The sequence below is a fragment of the Pseudophryne corroboree genome, chromosome 9 (assembly GCF_028390025.1).
Source record: "Pseudophryne corroboree isolate aPseCor3 chromosome 9, aPseCor3.hap2, whole genome shotgun sequence".
In the NCBI taxonomy this organism is placed as follows: Eukaryota; Metazoa; Chordata; class Amphibia; order Anura; family Myobatrachidae; genus Pseudophryne; species Pseudophryne corroboree.
This window is the reverse complement of record NC_086452.1, coordinates 396,028,973-396,045,810: the sequence shown is the minus strand read 5'-3', so window position 1 is coordinate 396,045,810 and position 16,838 is coordinate 396,028,973. Positions and strand designations below refer to the sequence as shown.

At 46.1% G+C, this 16,838-nt stretch overlaps 1 protein-coding gene across 1 annotated transcript in view; it reads left to right on the top strand.

The window, feature by feature from the left end:
• The window catches only part of DNAH12 (dynein axonemal heavy chain 12), a 320,238-nt gene extending 304,034 nt beyond the window's left edge, over positions 1-16,204 (top strand). The window contains exon 74 of the mRNA XM_063940858.1: positions 15,181-16,204. Within this exon, the coding sequence (XP_063796928.1) occupies positions 15,181-15,371 (191 nt within the window). The 3' untranslated portion in view covers positions 15,372-16,204. The remainder of the gene's footprint in view (positions 1-15,180) is intronic.
• Positions 16,205-16,838: the final 634 nt, after the last annotated feature.

The window sequence follows — 16,838 nt, the reverse complement described above, 5'->3', positions numbered from 1 at the left end:
CCTCTTTGTTGTTCCGAAGCCGGACAGCTCGGTCACACCAATCCAAAATCTAAAAGACCTGAATTGCTACCTGAAAAGGTTCAAGTTCATGATGGGATCACTTCGGGCGGTGATTGCCAGTCTGGAGGAGGGGGACTACTTGGTGTCGGTGGACATAAAGGATGCTTACCTGCATGTTCCCATTTATCCTCCTCACCAGGCTTATCTGAGATTCGCTGTTCAGGATTGCCATTACCAATTCCAGACGTTACCTTTCGGTCTCTCCACGGCGCCGAGGGTATTCACCAAGGTGATGACGGAGATGATGGTCCTCCTTCGTCAGAAAGGAGTCAATATAATTCCTTAGCTGGACGATCTCCTGATAAAGGCGAGATCCAGGGAGCAGTTGTTACAAAACATATCACTCTCTCTGTCAATACTCCAACTACACGGGTGGATCATAAATTACCCAAAGTCACAATTGGAACCGACGACAAGGTTGTCTTTCCTCAGGATGATTCTGGACACAGAAGTTCAGAGAGTATTTCTTCCGGTGGAAAAGGCTCTGGAAATCCAGAAAATGGTGAAACAGATATTGAAACCATCGAGGGTGTCGATCCATCAGTGCATTCGGTTGTTGGGGAAGATGGTGGCGGCCTACAAGGCTATACAGTTTGGCAGGCTCCATGCCAGAGTATTCCAGTGGGACCTGTTGGACAAGTGGTCGGGGTCACACCTACACATGCACCGAAAGATTCGGGATTCAGGACTGGGTCCTTGTAACCACGGATGCAAATCTCCGAGGCTGGGGAGCAGTCTCTCAGGGAGAAAACTTCCAGGGACGTTGGTCACATCAGGAAGCCTGCCTTCACATAAACGTGCTGGAGCTAAGAGCCATTTACAACGGCCTTCAACAAGCGGTACATCTTCTTCAAGACCGTCCCGTGCAGATCCAGGCGGACAATGTAACAGCAGTCGCGTACATGCACAGGCAGGGCGCAACGAAAAGGTGAGCGGCAATGGCAGAGGCAACAAAAATCCTCTGCTGGGCAAAAAAACATCTACAGGCTCTGTCGGCAATATTCATTCTGGGAGTAGACAACTGGGAAGCAGACTTCCTCAGCAGACACGATCTCCATCCAGGAGAGTGGGGCCTCCACCAAGAAGTCTTCACAGAGGTGACAAGTCTTTGGGGAGTTCCTCAAATAGACATGATGGCGTCTCTCCTCAACAAGAAGCTTCAGAGATACTGTTCCAAGTCGAGAGACCCTCAAGCAGTAGCAGTGGATGCACTGGTGACCCAGTGGGTGTTCCCGTCAGTGTATGTCTTCCCTCCACTTCCGCTGATCCCAAAAGTACTCAGGATCATAAGAAAAACAAGGGTTCGAGCAATCTTCATTGCCCCAGACTGGCCGAGGAGGGCTTGGTACCCAGATCTTCAGCAGTTACTCATAGAAGATCCTCGGCCTCTTCCTCCTCGAGAGGACCTGCTGCAGCAGGGGCCGTGCATGTACCAGGACTTACCGCTGCTATGTTTGACGGCATGGCTGTTGAGCGCCGTATCCTAGCCAGGAAGGGTATTCCCAAGGAAGTCATCCCCACCCTTATTCAGGCCAGAAAAGGAGTAACGTCGAAACATTACCACCGTATTTGGAGAAAATATGTGTCTTGGTGTGAATCCAAGAAAGCTTCTACGGAAGAGTTTCACTTAGGGCGTTTCCTCCATTTTTTGCAGGATGGTGTGGAGGCGGGCCTCCGATTGGGATCAATCAAGGTTAAGATTTCGGCCTTGTCAGTGTTCTTCCAAAAACAATTGGCCTCTCTTCCAGAGGTTCAGACCTTCGTGAAAGGGGTTCTGCACATCCAGCCTCCATTCGTGCCTCCAGTGGCACCATGGGACCTTAACGTGGTATTGCAGTTCCTTCAATCGGATTGGTTTGAGCCTCTAAAAAAGATAAAGTTGAAGTTTCTCACTTGGAAAGTGGTGATGCTTTTGGCTTTGGCATCTGCAAGACAGGTGTCTGAATTGGGGGCCTTGTCTCACAAGAGCCCTTACCTGATCTTCCATGAAGATAGGGCAGAGTTGAGAACTCGACAACATTTTTTTCATAAGGTGGTTTCATCTTTTTACATAAACCAACCTATTGTAGTGCCAGTAGTTACTGACACATTCACTGAATCAAAATCTGTAGATGTGGTTAGAGCTTTGAAAATCTATGTTGCTAGAACAGCTCGTATACGGAAAACAGAGTCCCTGTTTGTCCTGTATGCTCACAACAAGATTGGGTGTCCTGCTTCCAAGCAGACTATTGCACGGTGGATCAGAAATACGATTCAGCAAGCTCATACTACGGCTGGATTGCCGTTACTGACGTCGGTGAAGGCCCATTCCACTAGGAAGGTGGGCTCATCCTGGGCGGCTGCCCGGGGGGTCTCGGCATTACTGTGCCGAGCAGCTACTTGGTCGGGGTCAAACACATTTGCTAAGTTCTACAAGTTTGACACCTTGGCCGATGAAGACCTAAAGTTTGGTCAATCGGTGCTGCAGAGTCGTCAGCACTCTCCCACCCACACTGGAGCTTTGGTATAAACCCCATGGTCTTGATGTGGTCCCCAGCATCCTCTAGGACGTATGAGAAAATAGGATTTTGATACTTACCGGTAAATCCTTTTCTCCTAGTCCGTAGAGGATGCTGGGCGCCCGTCCCAGTGCGTACTTTACCTGCAGTTTAGGTATTAGAGTTACACAAGTTGTGTTATCTTCGTTTTTCAGCATGTTGCTGCAATTGTTTCATGCCTGTTGGCATGTGTTATGTTGAATGCCATGTGTGCAGCATGGTTGAGGGTGTGAGTTGGTATGTATCTCACCACTAGTATTAAAGTAAGTCCTTTCCTCGAAATGTCCGTCTCCCTGGGCACAGTTCCTATAACTGAGGTCTGGAGAAGGGGCATAGAGGGAGGAGCCAGTTCGCACCCAATGAAAAGTCTTAAGAGTGCCCATGTCTCCTGCGGATCCCGTCTATACCCCATGGTCTTGATGTGGTCCCCAGCATCCTCTACGGACTAGGAGAAAAGGATTTACCGGTAGGTATCAAAATCCTATTTTTTCTACTGGCACTGTGGGACAATGTGTATCTGGCACTGTGGGACAATGTGTATCTGGCACTGTGGGATAATGTATATCTGGCACTGCTGGGGGCATTTGTGTATTTGGCACTGTGGGGCATTTGTGTATCTGGTACAGTGGGGGAGTATCTGGCACGGTGGGGGCATACATGTATCTGGCACTGTGGGGGCATATGTGTATCTGGCACTGTGGGGGCATATGTGTATCTGGCACTGTGGGGGCATATGTGTATCTGGCACTATTAGGGTAATAGGTGTATCTGGTCCCCCCATATGTGTATCATGCCCCCATTTTCATTGGCCACGCCCCATGTGGCATTTGGCCTCACCCATTTTTTGGTATGCGCACACAGTACCACTAAGACATTTTTTTCTACTGGCACTGTGGGGTAATGTGTATCTGGCAGTGCAGGACAATGTGTATCTGGCACTGTGAGTGCATATCTGGCACTGATGGGGGCATTTGTGTATTTGGCACCATGGGGCATGTGTGTATATGGCACTGTGGGGCATTTGTATATATGGCACCATGGGGCATTTGTGTATCTGGCACTGTGGGGCATTTGTGAATCTGGCACTGAGAGGCTTTTTTGTGTATCTGGCACTGTGGGAGCATATCTGGCACTGTGGGGCAATGTGTATCTGGCACTGTGGGGCAATGTTCTATCTGACACTGTGGGGCATTGTGTAACTGGCACTGTGGGGCAACTGTGTATCTGACACGTGGGGAAATTGTGTATCTGGCACCGTGGGGCAATGTGTATCTGGCACTGTGGGGCAATGTGTATCTGGCATCGTGAGGCATTTGTGTATCTGGCACTGTGGGGCATTTTTTTGTATAATCTGTTTTTATTTAGAACAGTATAACAATATAAGGATTGCATCACATTTCAACAAAAGAAGGAAATCCTCAGGACACAAATGAAGGTCTAATACATCATAGCCGTAAAGGGTAGGGTAGCGTATCGTCCCCAGCGCTGGGGGTTAGTATAGGCATTAGCGTTAATAGATGTTTCTGTAACATCCATCTGATGTCCTTCCGGCATCAATCCATACAATAATGCAGTCGTAATATCTTGAATAACATTGTGGAGAAGTTGTAGAAGAGAGAGAGGGAACTGTGGGGCATTTGTGTATCTGGCATGGTGGGGGGCGTATCTGGCACGGTGGAGGCATACGTGTATCTGGCACTGTGGGGGCATATGTGTATCTGGCACTATTGGTGTCATATGTATTTCTGCCCCCCTTCCATATGTGTATCATGCCCCTATTTTCATTGGCCATGCCCCATGTGGCATTTGGCCACACCCATTTTTGGCACGCACGCACACAGTACCACTAAGACATTTTTTCTACTGGCACTGTGGGACAATGTGTATCTGGCACTGTGGGACAATAGGTATCTGCCACTGTGGGACAATGTGTATCTGGCACTGTGGGGGCATATCTGGCACTGCTGGGGGCATTTGTGTATTTGGCACTGTGGGGCATTTGTGTATTTGGCACCGTGGGGCATTTGTGTATCTGGCACTGTGGGAGCATATCTGGTACGGTGGGGGCATTTGTGTATCTGGCACCGTGGGGCATTTGTGTATCTGGCACCGTGGGGCATTTGTGTATCTGGCAATGTTGGGCATTTGTGTATCTGGCATGGCCATGCCCCATGTGGCATTTGGCCACAGACATTTTTGGCACGCACGCACACAATACCACTAAGACATTTTTTCTACTGGCACTGTGGGACAATGTGTATCTGGCACTGTGGGACAATGTGTATCTGGCACTGTGGGGGCATATCTGGCACTGCTGGGGGCATTTGTGTATTTGGCACCGTGGGGCATTTGTGTATTTGGCACCATGGGGCATTTGTGTATCTGGCACTGTGGGAGCACATCTGGTACGGTGGGGGCATATGTGTATCTGGCCTGTGGGACAATGTGTATCTGGCACTGTGGGACAATGTGTATCTGGCACTGTGGGGAAATGTGTATCTGGCACTGTGGGAGCGTATCTGGCACTGCTGGGGGCATTTGTGTATCTGGCACCGTGGGGCATTTGTGTATCTGGCACCGTGGGGCATTTGTGTTTCTGGCATGGTGGGGGCATATCTGGCACGGTGGAGGTATACGTGTATCTGGCACTGTGGGGGCATATGTGTATCTTGCACTGAGGGAGCATATGTGTATCTGGCACTATTAGGGTCATACTGTATGTGTATCTGGCCCCCCATATGTGTATCACGGTATCTGGTTGATAGATAGACAGTGTCTAGTTAGACATTCAATATATAGACACCATATGTTAGACAGACATTTAGGTCAAAAGGTCGACAGGGTCAGAAGGTCGACACGAAAAAAGGTTGACCGCACAAAAGGTCGACAGGGTCAAAAGGTCGACAGGGTCAAATGGTTGACATGAAAATGGTCGACATAAAAAATATAGACAAGTGTTTTTTTTTTTTATTTAACATGTTTTTGGGCTATTTCATACCTTCTCTATCCATGTCGGCATAGAGCTGGTTATAAACCTTGTGGCGAGCCCAGCGAGCCACCGAGCCAGAAGCGTGGCGAGCGTATGCCTTTCTACAATTGGGTGTCCCAGATGACAAAACTATCCGCACAAACCACAAAAATGCAAACATGGTGTCTACCATTTTCACGTCGACCATTTTCATGTCGACATTTTGACCCTGTCGACCCTTTGACCATGTTGACATTTTGTACTGTCTACCTTTTGACCCTGTCGACTTTTTGTACTGTCTACCTTTTGTACTGTCTACCTGTTTCATGTCGACCTTTTGACCCATTTTTTGGCGCGTGCACACAGTACCACTAAGACATTTTTTCTACTTGCACCACTGGGGAGTAGGATAAGGGAATTGAAATGTCGGAATGTAACAGGTCTATTTCTAAGTTCAGAAAAGTGCTTACTCCAGTGTTGTCACCAGAGAACAGGCTAAGGGGCATATAATTCCATAGCGCCACTTTTTGCGGCAATAAGAAATTAATGTTGGCCTGAATGTATTTAAATCCACCATCAGGAAAGGATCCCTCGCCTGGCCACTCTTGGGGTAGGCAGCCTAGAGGCTACAATGGCTTAATGCCATCTTCAGGTAAATTGCCATCTTCCAGTAAAATCTGCAAAAATGAAGCCCCCATAGAAAAATATGGGGGCTGCTGACGTGAGTGAAAATGGAGTCTGTGGATAATATCTGCTGTGGTCACCTGTACATATATTCGGGGATACTTACTATTTGCGGGTACCTCCAGAAAATAGCTGTTAAATAAACCCCTAACACTGAAGACAAGGGCATAGCTACCATAGGTGCAGGGAGTGCAGCTGCTATGGGGCCCCAGAGCTGATAGGGGCAACCTTCCCTGTCACAGTTACATGTGTTATATACATTTTTCACCATTAGTAGATATATAAGGGCCCTTACAAACTTTTGCCGTGGGGCCTACAATATATGTAGTTATGCCCATGGTCCTGGTCGTTGTAATGTGGTATAAAATGTACTAGAGGGCATTATAATGTTATATTATATGAACTGGGGCACTGTAATGTGGCATTTTATCAAGTGGAGTCACTATAGTGTGACATAATATGAACTGGGGTCACTGTATGTCATAATGTGAACTGGGGGTACTTTGTAATAGTAATGTGTACTGGCAGCACTACAACGTGGCATAACATTAATTAATGGTCCATACACATTAGACAATGTCGCTCTGTGAGCAACGTCATCTAGTGTTTCCCCTCCGTGCCCGGCAGTCAGCAGCCGTCCATACAGATTGAGTGATATGGCCGCTCATATCACTCAGTGACGTCACGCAGCTGCTGGCCGTGCATGCAGCTTCTGGATGACAGTCCAGATTGAGCTGCATGCACTTCTGACAGCGACTATCGTTGCAGACCCGCGGGGCCACGCATCGATCATCGCTGGTGGCATACACACTGGTCAAGAAAATGAGCGACGTCGCTCATTTTCTCTGTAAGTGTGTATGCACCTTAAGGCACTACTATGATTCAGAGAATGATCTAGAGCACTATTATGGTGCATACAATTAACAGTTTAGGGGGTTGAGGCAAAAACCACTAGTGGGTTTTAGCCAAAGAAGGCTTAATGTGTGGCGCACTCTTTTAGTATTGTTAAGTTAAAAATTATCTTTTATTTCTATGTTTCTAAAAAAATCATTAGTAATAGGCATTACATAGGACAATCAATTATCAGCCTGGAAAAAACACACACATAAAATAATTAGTATCAGCAAAGTGAAAATATGATCAAATTATATACAGGTTTGTATACCATGTTAGAGAGATCCTTTTAATATTAAAATTTTGATCTCAATCTAACCTGTTTTCAGACGCTCTCTGCTGAGAGTTCTTATAATAAATACACAAAAATTTTTTTTTATGTCTAACGGGGCACTTCTTTACTAGCTTAAGAAGATTTGTCTAAGAGTCAGCCTGTAGACAATAGAATAATTACCTTCAATATGTCCTCTGATCACATAGTTCTCATAACAAAAATTCAACCATATCTCACTTGATGTACAAGAGAATCACATATAAATCAATGCACATAAAGATAGAATATCGAGAGTGCTTTCTGCTATAAAATCAAAATGTTGTGATAAAACACTAATCAATGATATGCAGAAAAATATATGTAATTAAATACCAGCTCACCCACTGGTCAAGATAGAGCAAGGACCAGTGTTTCTCTGTTACCACTTAATCAGAAACAGAGACTATGTTGCAATTCTGTTTCCAAGCAGGCAAAAAACACTGTTACTGAGTAACCACAATTCAAAACAGAAAGCACTGTAGCAATTCCACTGTTAGTTGGGAAAAATAAACAGTAAACATAAAACATATGCGGTATAATTTTACATTTGATTTAACACTGTTAGACAGTTACTGTATAAACAGGTATGTTTCAAAATGCTACATTAATGCTGGTAAAATATAACCAACCAAATTGTACCTGGTAATACGAGTGATGTTAAGAAATAGACTTATGTGCTGAAAGGTAGAATAGATGTTCCAGGGCTGCAAGCGAACCCCCTTTCTACTTTTGTCCCATGTGCCTGCGGGCAGTGAATGGAGACAATGAGAGTGGGGGAGAACCGCTAACGCCGGAGCAAAGGACAGATGAAGTGCGAGCGGCTTCTACTGTCCCAGAGGTCAAACACCTCCTCCCCTGTTGTGCATGCACATTGCAGAGGAGGTGGGTGATCTCTCCGGGATGAGAGAGTCGGCCTGAAGATCTTACTTATTTTGGTACAGGCGAGATACAGGTGAGATTGCTGCTATGAACCCGTGTCGCTGTGCAGAGAGCCGCTCTTGGACTCGGATGCCGGGTTGGGTATAGATTCCACGTGCCCGGAAACAGTGTGCGTGCTTGGTTAATGGTCGGTGATGTATGTCACATGATTCCTGTGTCGACACTAGTGATTCCAGGGGAATAGATCTAAAGTTAGCGAAAAACATTCAAAACATGTTGTTGCCATAAAGGAGGTGTTAGAAGTTACGGAGCCCCCTCCTTTACCACAGGAGAAGACTTACTTTAATAAAGAAAGAAAAGTAATGTAACTTTCCCTCCATCTCATGAGCTGAACAGTCTCTTTGAGGGAGTCTGGTTTAACCCAAAAAGAAATTTCAGATTCCCAAAAGGGAATTACCTTTTTACCTGCAGAGGACAGGAAAAGGTGGGCATCATCCCCCATTTTAGACAGTGCCCTGTCACGGTTAAAGAAAAAGGTGATTCTCCCTGCACCTGGGACGGCTTCACTAAAGGAGCCGGCAGACCGCAAGTTGGAGACTACGTTGTAATCTATTGGTGTGGCCAATGGGACACTACTAAGGCCTACCATTGCCTGTGCGTGGGTGAGTAGTGCTATTGAAAGGTGGTCAGAAAACTTGTCATCAGACATTGTCACAATATATAGAGACGAGATACTCCTAACGTTAGGTCATATCAAAGAAATTGCTGCGTACATGCTAGAAGCCGTGAAAGATATTGATCTCTTGGGATCAAGAGCCGCTACCATGGCAATCTCAGCACGGAGGACGTCGTGGATTCGCCAATGGAATGCTGACGCAAATTCTAAAAGGAATATGGAGGCTCTCCCATATAAAGGTGAGGCCTTGTTTGGAGACGGGCTGGATGATTTAGTTTCTGCGGCTACCGCAGTAAATTCGACATTCTTGCCTAAATGCTCCTGCGCCGGCGAAAAAGACACATCACTCTCAGATGCAGTCCTTTCGGCCCAATAAATACAAAAAGGGTGAAGGTTCCCCTTTCTTTGTGGGTAAAGGAAGGGGGAAAGGAAAAAAGTCCACAATGTCTCCAGGATCACAGGAGCAGAAATCAACCTCTGCTTCTGCCAAATCTTCAGCATGACGCTGGGGCTGCCTTGCGGGAGTCCGCTCAGGTGGGGGCATGTCTGAAACTCTTCAGTCAGTTCTGGGTTCAATCTGGCCTGGACCCATGGGTCGTACAAATAGTGTCCCACGGGTACAAACTGGAGTTTCAAGACATTTCCCCATGCCGTATTTTCAAATCGACCTCACCAGCTTCTATCCCAGACAGGGATGTGGTGGCAGCAGCAATACAAAAATTGTGTCAGGATCTAGTCATTGTCTTGGTTCCCTTGTTACAACAAGGAGAAGGGTTTTATTGAAGCCTATTCATAGTTCCGAAGCCGGACGGCTCGGTCATACCGATTCTAAACCTGAAAACTCTGAATCTCTACCTGCAAAGGTTCTAGTTCAAGATGGAATCTCTGAGGGCAGTGATTTCCAGTCTGGAGGAGGGGGACTTCATGGTGCCAGTGGACATAAAAGATGCCTACTTACATGTTCCCATTTATCCTCCACATCAAGCTTATCTGAGATTCGTAATACAGAATTGTCATTACCAATTTCAGGCATTGGCGTTCGGACTCTCCACGGCACCGAGGGTATTCACCAAGGTGATGGCGGAAATGATGGTCCTCCTTCGACAGCAAGGAGTCAATATAATTCCTGACCTGGATGATCTCCTGATAAAAGCGAGGTCCAGAGAAAGGTTGGTGCAGTACAGTGCACTCTCCTTGACAATACTTCAACAACACGGTTGGATCATAAATTTTCCAAAGTCACAGTTGGAACCGACGACAAGATTGTCCTTTCTGGGAATGATACTGGACACAGAGGTGCAGAGGGTATTTCTTCCAGTAGAAAAGGCTCTGGAAATCCAGAGAATGATCAAACAATTTCTGAAACCAACAAGAGTGTCGATTCATCAATACATTCGGTTGTTGGGAAAGATGGTAGCGGCCTACGAGGCCATACAGTTTGTCCGTTTCCATGCCAGAGTATTCCAGTGGGACCTGTTGGACATGTGGTCCGGATCTCATCTACACATGCATCAGAGGATAATCCTGTCATCCAAAGACAGAATTTCGCTCCTGTGGTGGCTACACCGTTCTCACCTACTAGAGGGACGCAGGTCCGGGATTCAGGACTGGGTCCTAGTAACCACGGATGCAAGTCTCCGAGGCTGGGGAGCAGTCACACAGGGGGAAAGCTTCCAAGGAAGATGGTCAAGAAACTTGTCTTCACATAAAAATTCTGGAGTTGAGAGCCACATACAACAGCCTTCTACAAGCGGGGCATCTTCTTCGAGATCAACCCATACAGATCCAGTTGGACAATTTAATAGCGGTCGCGTACATAAACCGTCAGGGCGGATCGAAAAGCAGACCGGCAGTGGCAGAGGTGACAAAGATTCTCCTCTGGGCAGAAAGACATGCAAGAGCTCTGTCGGCAATTTTCATTCCGGGAGTGGACAACTGGGAAGCAGACTTCCTCAGCAGACGCGATCTCCATCCAGGAGAATGGGGCCTCCACCAAGAAGTCTTCGCGGAGATGACAGGTCTTTGGGGAGTTCCTCAAGTACACATGATGGAATCTCATCTCAACAAGAAGCTTTGGAGATATTGTTCCAGGTCAAGAGACCCTCAAGCAATAGCAGTGGATGCACTAGTGACCCAGTGGGTGTTTCGGTCGGTGTATGTCTTCCCTCCACTTCCACTCATACCGAAAGTTCTCAAGATCATAAGAAGAACAGGGGTTCGAGCGATCCTCATTGTCCCAGACTGGCCAAGGAGGGCTTGGTATCCAGATCTTCAGGAGTTGCTCATAGAAGATCCTCGACCTCTTCCTCTTCACGAGGACCTGCTGCAGCAGGGGCCGTGCGTGTATCAAGACTTACCGCGGCTACGTTTGACGGCATGGCTGTTGAGCACCGGATCCTAGCCCGGAAGGGTATTCCCAAAGAAGTCATTCCCACTCTTATTCAGGCCAGGAAAGGAGTACCGTCTAGACATTACCACCGTATTTGGAGAAAATATGTGTCTTGGTATGAAACCAAGAAGGCTCCAATGGAAGAGTTTCAGTTAGGACGTTTTCTCCAGGCGGGTGTGGATGCGGGCCTACGATTGGGTTCAATCAAGGTCCAGATTTAGGCCTTGTCCGTTTTCTTTCAGAAACAATTGGCCTCCCTTCCAGAAGTTCAGACAGTCGTGAAAGGGGTTCTGCACATCCAAACTCCATTTGTGCCTCCTGTGGCACCATGGGATCTTAACGTGGTGTTGCAGTTCCTTCAATCGGATTGGTTTGAACCTCTCCAGGAAATAGAGTTGAAGTTTCTCACTTGGAAAGTGGTCATTCTGTTGGCCTTGGCATCCGCAAGGAGGGTGTCTGAGTTAGGGGCCTTGTCTCACAAGAACCCTTACTTGATTGTCCATGAAGATAGGGCGGAGTTAAGAACTTGTCAGCAATTTCTTCCAAGGGTGGTTTCTTCTTTCCATATAAACCAACCTATTGTGGTGCCAGTGGCTACTGACACCTTTGCTGCTTCAAAGTCTCTGGATGTGGTCAGGGCTTTGAGAATTTATGTTGCGAGAGCAGCTCGGATACGGAAAACAGAGGCTCTGGTTGTCCTGTATGCTCCCAACAAGTTTGGGTGTCCTGCTTCTAAGCATGCGCGCTGGATCAGTGGTACGATTCAGCATGCTCATTCCATGGCAGGATTGCCGATACCGAATTCAGCGACTGCCCATTCTACTAGAATGGTGGGCTCATCCTGGGCGGCTGCCTGGGGGGTCTCGGCATTACAACTTTGCCGAGCAGCTACTTGGTCAGGGGAAAACACGTTTGCTAAGTTTTACAAGTTTGACACCTTGGCCGATGAGGACCTAAAGTTTGGTCAGTCGGTGCTGCAGGGACATCCACACTCTCCCGCCCGTACTGGAACTTTGGTATAACCCCATGGTACTGAAGTGGACCCCAGCATCCTCTAGGACGTATGAGAAAACAGGATTTTAATACCTATTGGTAAATCCTTTTCTCCTAGTCCGTAGAGGACGCTGGGCACCCAGCCCAGTGCGTACTTTACCTGCAGTTGTTAATTTGTTGAAAATGTTTTTAGCACGTTTGCTGTAATGGTCATGCCCGTTGGCATGTGTTTTGTTGAATGTCATGTTGTGCGGCATGGTTGAAGTGTGAGCTGGTATGAATCTCATCATTAACTTAAAAGTAAATCCTTTTCTCGAAATGTCTGTCTCCCTGGGCACAGTTCCTATACTGAGGTCTGGAGGAGGGGCATAGAGGGAGGAGCCAATTCACACTTTGAAAAAGTCTTAAAGTGCCCATGGCTCCTGCGGAACCGTCTATACCCCATGGTACTAAAGTGGACCCCAGCATCCTGTATGGACTAGGAGAAAAAGATTTACCGGTAGGTATTAAAATCCTTTTTTCACTTTGCTGATACTAATTATTTTATGTGTGTGTTTTTCCAGGCTGATAATTGATTGTCCTATGTAATGCCTATTACTAATGAATTTTTTAGATACAGAGAAATAAAAGTTAATTTTTAACTTAACAATACTAAAAGAGTTCGCCACACATTAAGCCTTCTTTGGCTAAAACCCACTAGTGGTTTTTGCCTCAACCCCCTAAACTGTTATTGTTTTTTTCTTAATGGCGCACCACCAACCATCTTTTTGAATGTTTTGCATTTGGATTTATGCACTTATTTTCTTCCTTATTGGTTTGTTTATGCATAGAAATTGATACCATCACTTTCTTTGAATCCTGTGCACAGTCCTTTAGACTGTTTGTCTTCCCTTTTAGTCGCATACAATTAACAACTTTGCTGAAAGGTTATCTCTAGAAGTATTGGGACAGGGCCCCTTCAAAATGTTGCTATGGGGCCCATAAAGTTCTGGCTACGCCCCTGACTGAAGATTTATCTAGTGCTCAACAAGATTGCGCCGCTTACCTCTGTTCTCATAGATCTCTCTGGGGATTGAGGATTATCTCAGTTCCAGAAGTTGCTGCTTTAATCTCATGGATAAATCACTGAAACATAGGGGGTAATTCCAAGTTGATCGCAGCAGGAATTTTTTTAGCAGTTGGGCAAAACCATGTGCACTGCAGGGGGGGGGGGGCAGATATAACATGTGCAGAGAGAGATAGATTTGGGTGTGGTGAGTTCAATCTGCAATCTAAATTGCAGTGTAAAAATAAAGCAGCCAGTATTTACCCTGCACAGAAACAAAATAACCCACCCAAATCTAACTCTCTCTGCAAATGTTATATCTGCCCCCCCCTGCAGTGCACATGGGGGGTAATTCCAAGTTGATCGCAGCAGGATTCTTGTTAGCAATTGGGCAAAACCATGTGAAGTGCAGTGGGAGGCAGATATAACATGTTCAGAGAGGGTTAAGGGCCCTACTCACTGGCCGACCCGCCGCCGAGCTGCCCGACAGCGGATACGGCCGACGAGCGACCCGGCGGCGGGGGGGCAGTGACGGGGGGAGTGAAGTTTCTTTACTCCCCCCGTCACGCGGCTGCATTGAAGTGCAGGCAAATATGGACGAGATCGTCCATATTGGCCTGCATGCACAGCCGACGGGAGACCAGCGATGAACGAGCGCGGGGCCGCGCATCGTTCATCGCAGGAGTCTCCACACTGAAAGATATGAATGAGTTCTCGTTCATTTATGAACGAGATCGTTCATATCTTTCAAAAAATCGGCCAGTGTGTAGGGCCCTTTAGATTTGGGTGGGGTGTGTTCAATCTGCAATCTAATTTGCAGTGTAAAAATAAAGCAGCCAGTATTTACCATGCACAGAAATAAAATAACCCACCCAAATCTAACTCTCTCTGCAAATGTTATATCTGCCCCCCCCCCTGCAGTGCACATGGTTTTGCCCAATTGCTATCAAAAATCCTGCTGCGATCAACTTGGAATTGCCCCCATGGTTTTGCCCAACTGCTAAAAAATATCCTGCTGCGATCAACTTGGAATTACCCCCACTGTGCCTTTCCACAGCCTGCAGTCTACTATATTTGTCTCAAAATCAGGGCACAGTAATGGTGCCCATACACTTGTGAGATAATCGGTGCTAACCTTCGTTTCGACCGCATCTGTGAGAGAAATCGAAGGATTGTATGCACATTTTAGGTACAGTACCTTTCGACGCGATGTGCGGGCACACCGGTCGAATCTCACGTCTCATCTCAAGATAGTATGTGCTGCACCTAATATTTATCGTTTCGCAGTGCGATCGCATGTGTTTTTAAAAACACATGCTATATATCGCACTGCGATGTGCGATGGGCACCCGCCGGGAACGGACGGAGGCCGCTCCCACTCGTCGGTGACGTGCCCATCACGTGGTTACCATGTGATCTATCGCATGATCGCATGGTAATCACTTTGGCAGTTCAGGTGCAATTTCATTGCACCTGAACTGCTGGTGCGATGCCCTGTGATGTTGCATCGCGGGGCATCGCACAAGTGTATGGGCACCATTAGCTCTCACATGATTTGCTAAAATTAAACCCAGATCTGCCTAAAACAGACCTATAACATCTTAAACACACCCACATTCATACATGACCACACCACAATCCTAGCCAGTACTTGGGGCAGTCCCACAAAAATGGGCAATTGTTGGGGTACAGTACGTTCCACCTAATCACTAATGATCTTATATTTCTTTTGTGTCTTTCAGATAAAACATCAGATATAAAGAAGACTAAGTCTTATGTATGTCCCCTCTACAAGACCAGCGAGCGTAAGGGCACTCTGTCCACCACAGGCCACTCCACCAACTTTGTCATTGCTTTGCTGCTGCCAACAGATCAGCCTGTCCAGCACTGGATAAAGCGGGGTGTTGCTCTTCTCTGTCAGCTCGATGACTAAAGTGATCCCCACATTGATTGTTGGACTCTGTATATCTGGGGAATGTTTTAAATGCCTCTATAAATGCTGTATTTGTTTTATGACCTTGTGTAATGACATGTGTTTGACCTATAGTCATAGCGATTGTGGACAGAATCACATTGGTTTAAGAGACTTTGGAGGTTATTTATTGACTAGGAGCAGTAACCCATAGCAACCAATCAATAACTACCAATCATTACAGTAAGTATAGTTCTCCTCTTCTCCTGTCACTAAATGGCTTTTAAGTAATTTAGAGGATGGAGAACAGTGTGAATGACAGGTAGAGGTAATTGAGCTACATCCATGTAGAGGGGTAGGAATACCACCGTGATGATAGTGATGATAATGCTAATGGACAATTACTGATGGAAAACTTTATCATTTTCCTGGTTTCTATGGATTACTGCACATTCACAATTTGTTTTACATTTGTTTTTATCAGTACAGGACGGAACGTGTTTTGTTTGACTACAATTTAAGTTTATTTGTCCAACATTGTTATTATAGATCTGTCACAGTATTGCTATGCAGATTGTTAATATTTGAGTGAACTCGGTAATTTTAAATTATTATCCAACTTATTAATGTGGTTACTAATGTGTTAAATTATTTCTAATGCCCACTGACTGTTGACTACTCTCACAGAGATATTATATAATATCTGAATACTGACACACAAATAATCAGGGTGCTTAACAAAGAGTTACGTTGATACGGGATATAGGAGAGTCATTTGGTCATTTGAAGTTTCAGCACTGTATTATTGCACGTACTGTAAATGCAGATTAAAATTGGATGTTTATAGAAGTGAACTATTTGCTGAAGCTGGATCCTCTGTGGGATGGTGGAGGGAGGGGGTTCATTTATATTACAGACAGCTGGGTGTGGTATAATATTGACATGAGAATGTTGACAAGGTCGGACTATTGGCATGTATAGAATGTTGACAGTTACCATGTCGATGTTCATTATGTCTGCCTGGATGATATGTCAACATGATGAACTGTCAACAAATCGTCCCTGTAGTCTAGTGGTCTCTTATCTTTTTCTGGTGGCAGCAATGGCTTCATTGTCTTCTTCCAGTTCCCGGTGGTGGTACGAGATTCACTTCCGGTGCAGACCTCCCCCTACCCCACAGTCCAACTCTAACCCCTCCCAGCCCAGCCTAACCCTGCTCCCCCCCCCCTCCCCCCAACCACAGCCTAACCCTAGCCCTCCAAGTGGAACCTAAGCCTAACTATTGGCATCCTAAAACTGTTGACATTTCACATGGTAACATTTCAGATGTCAACATTGTACACCTGTCGACAGTTTGAGGATGTTAACCAGATACCTGTCAACAGTTTGAACCATGTTGACTTTCTGATGTTTACATCATAAAGACTTTTTCTCTTACGGCCTAGAGGATGCTGGGGTCCACATTAGTACCATGGGGTATAGACGGGT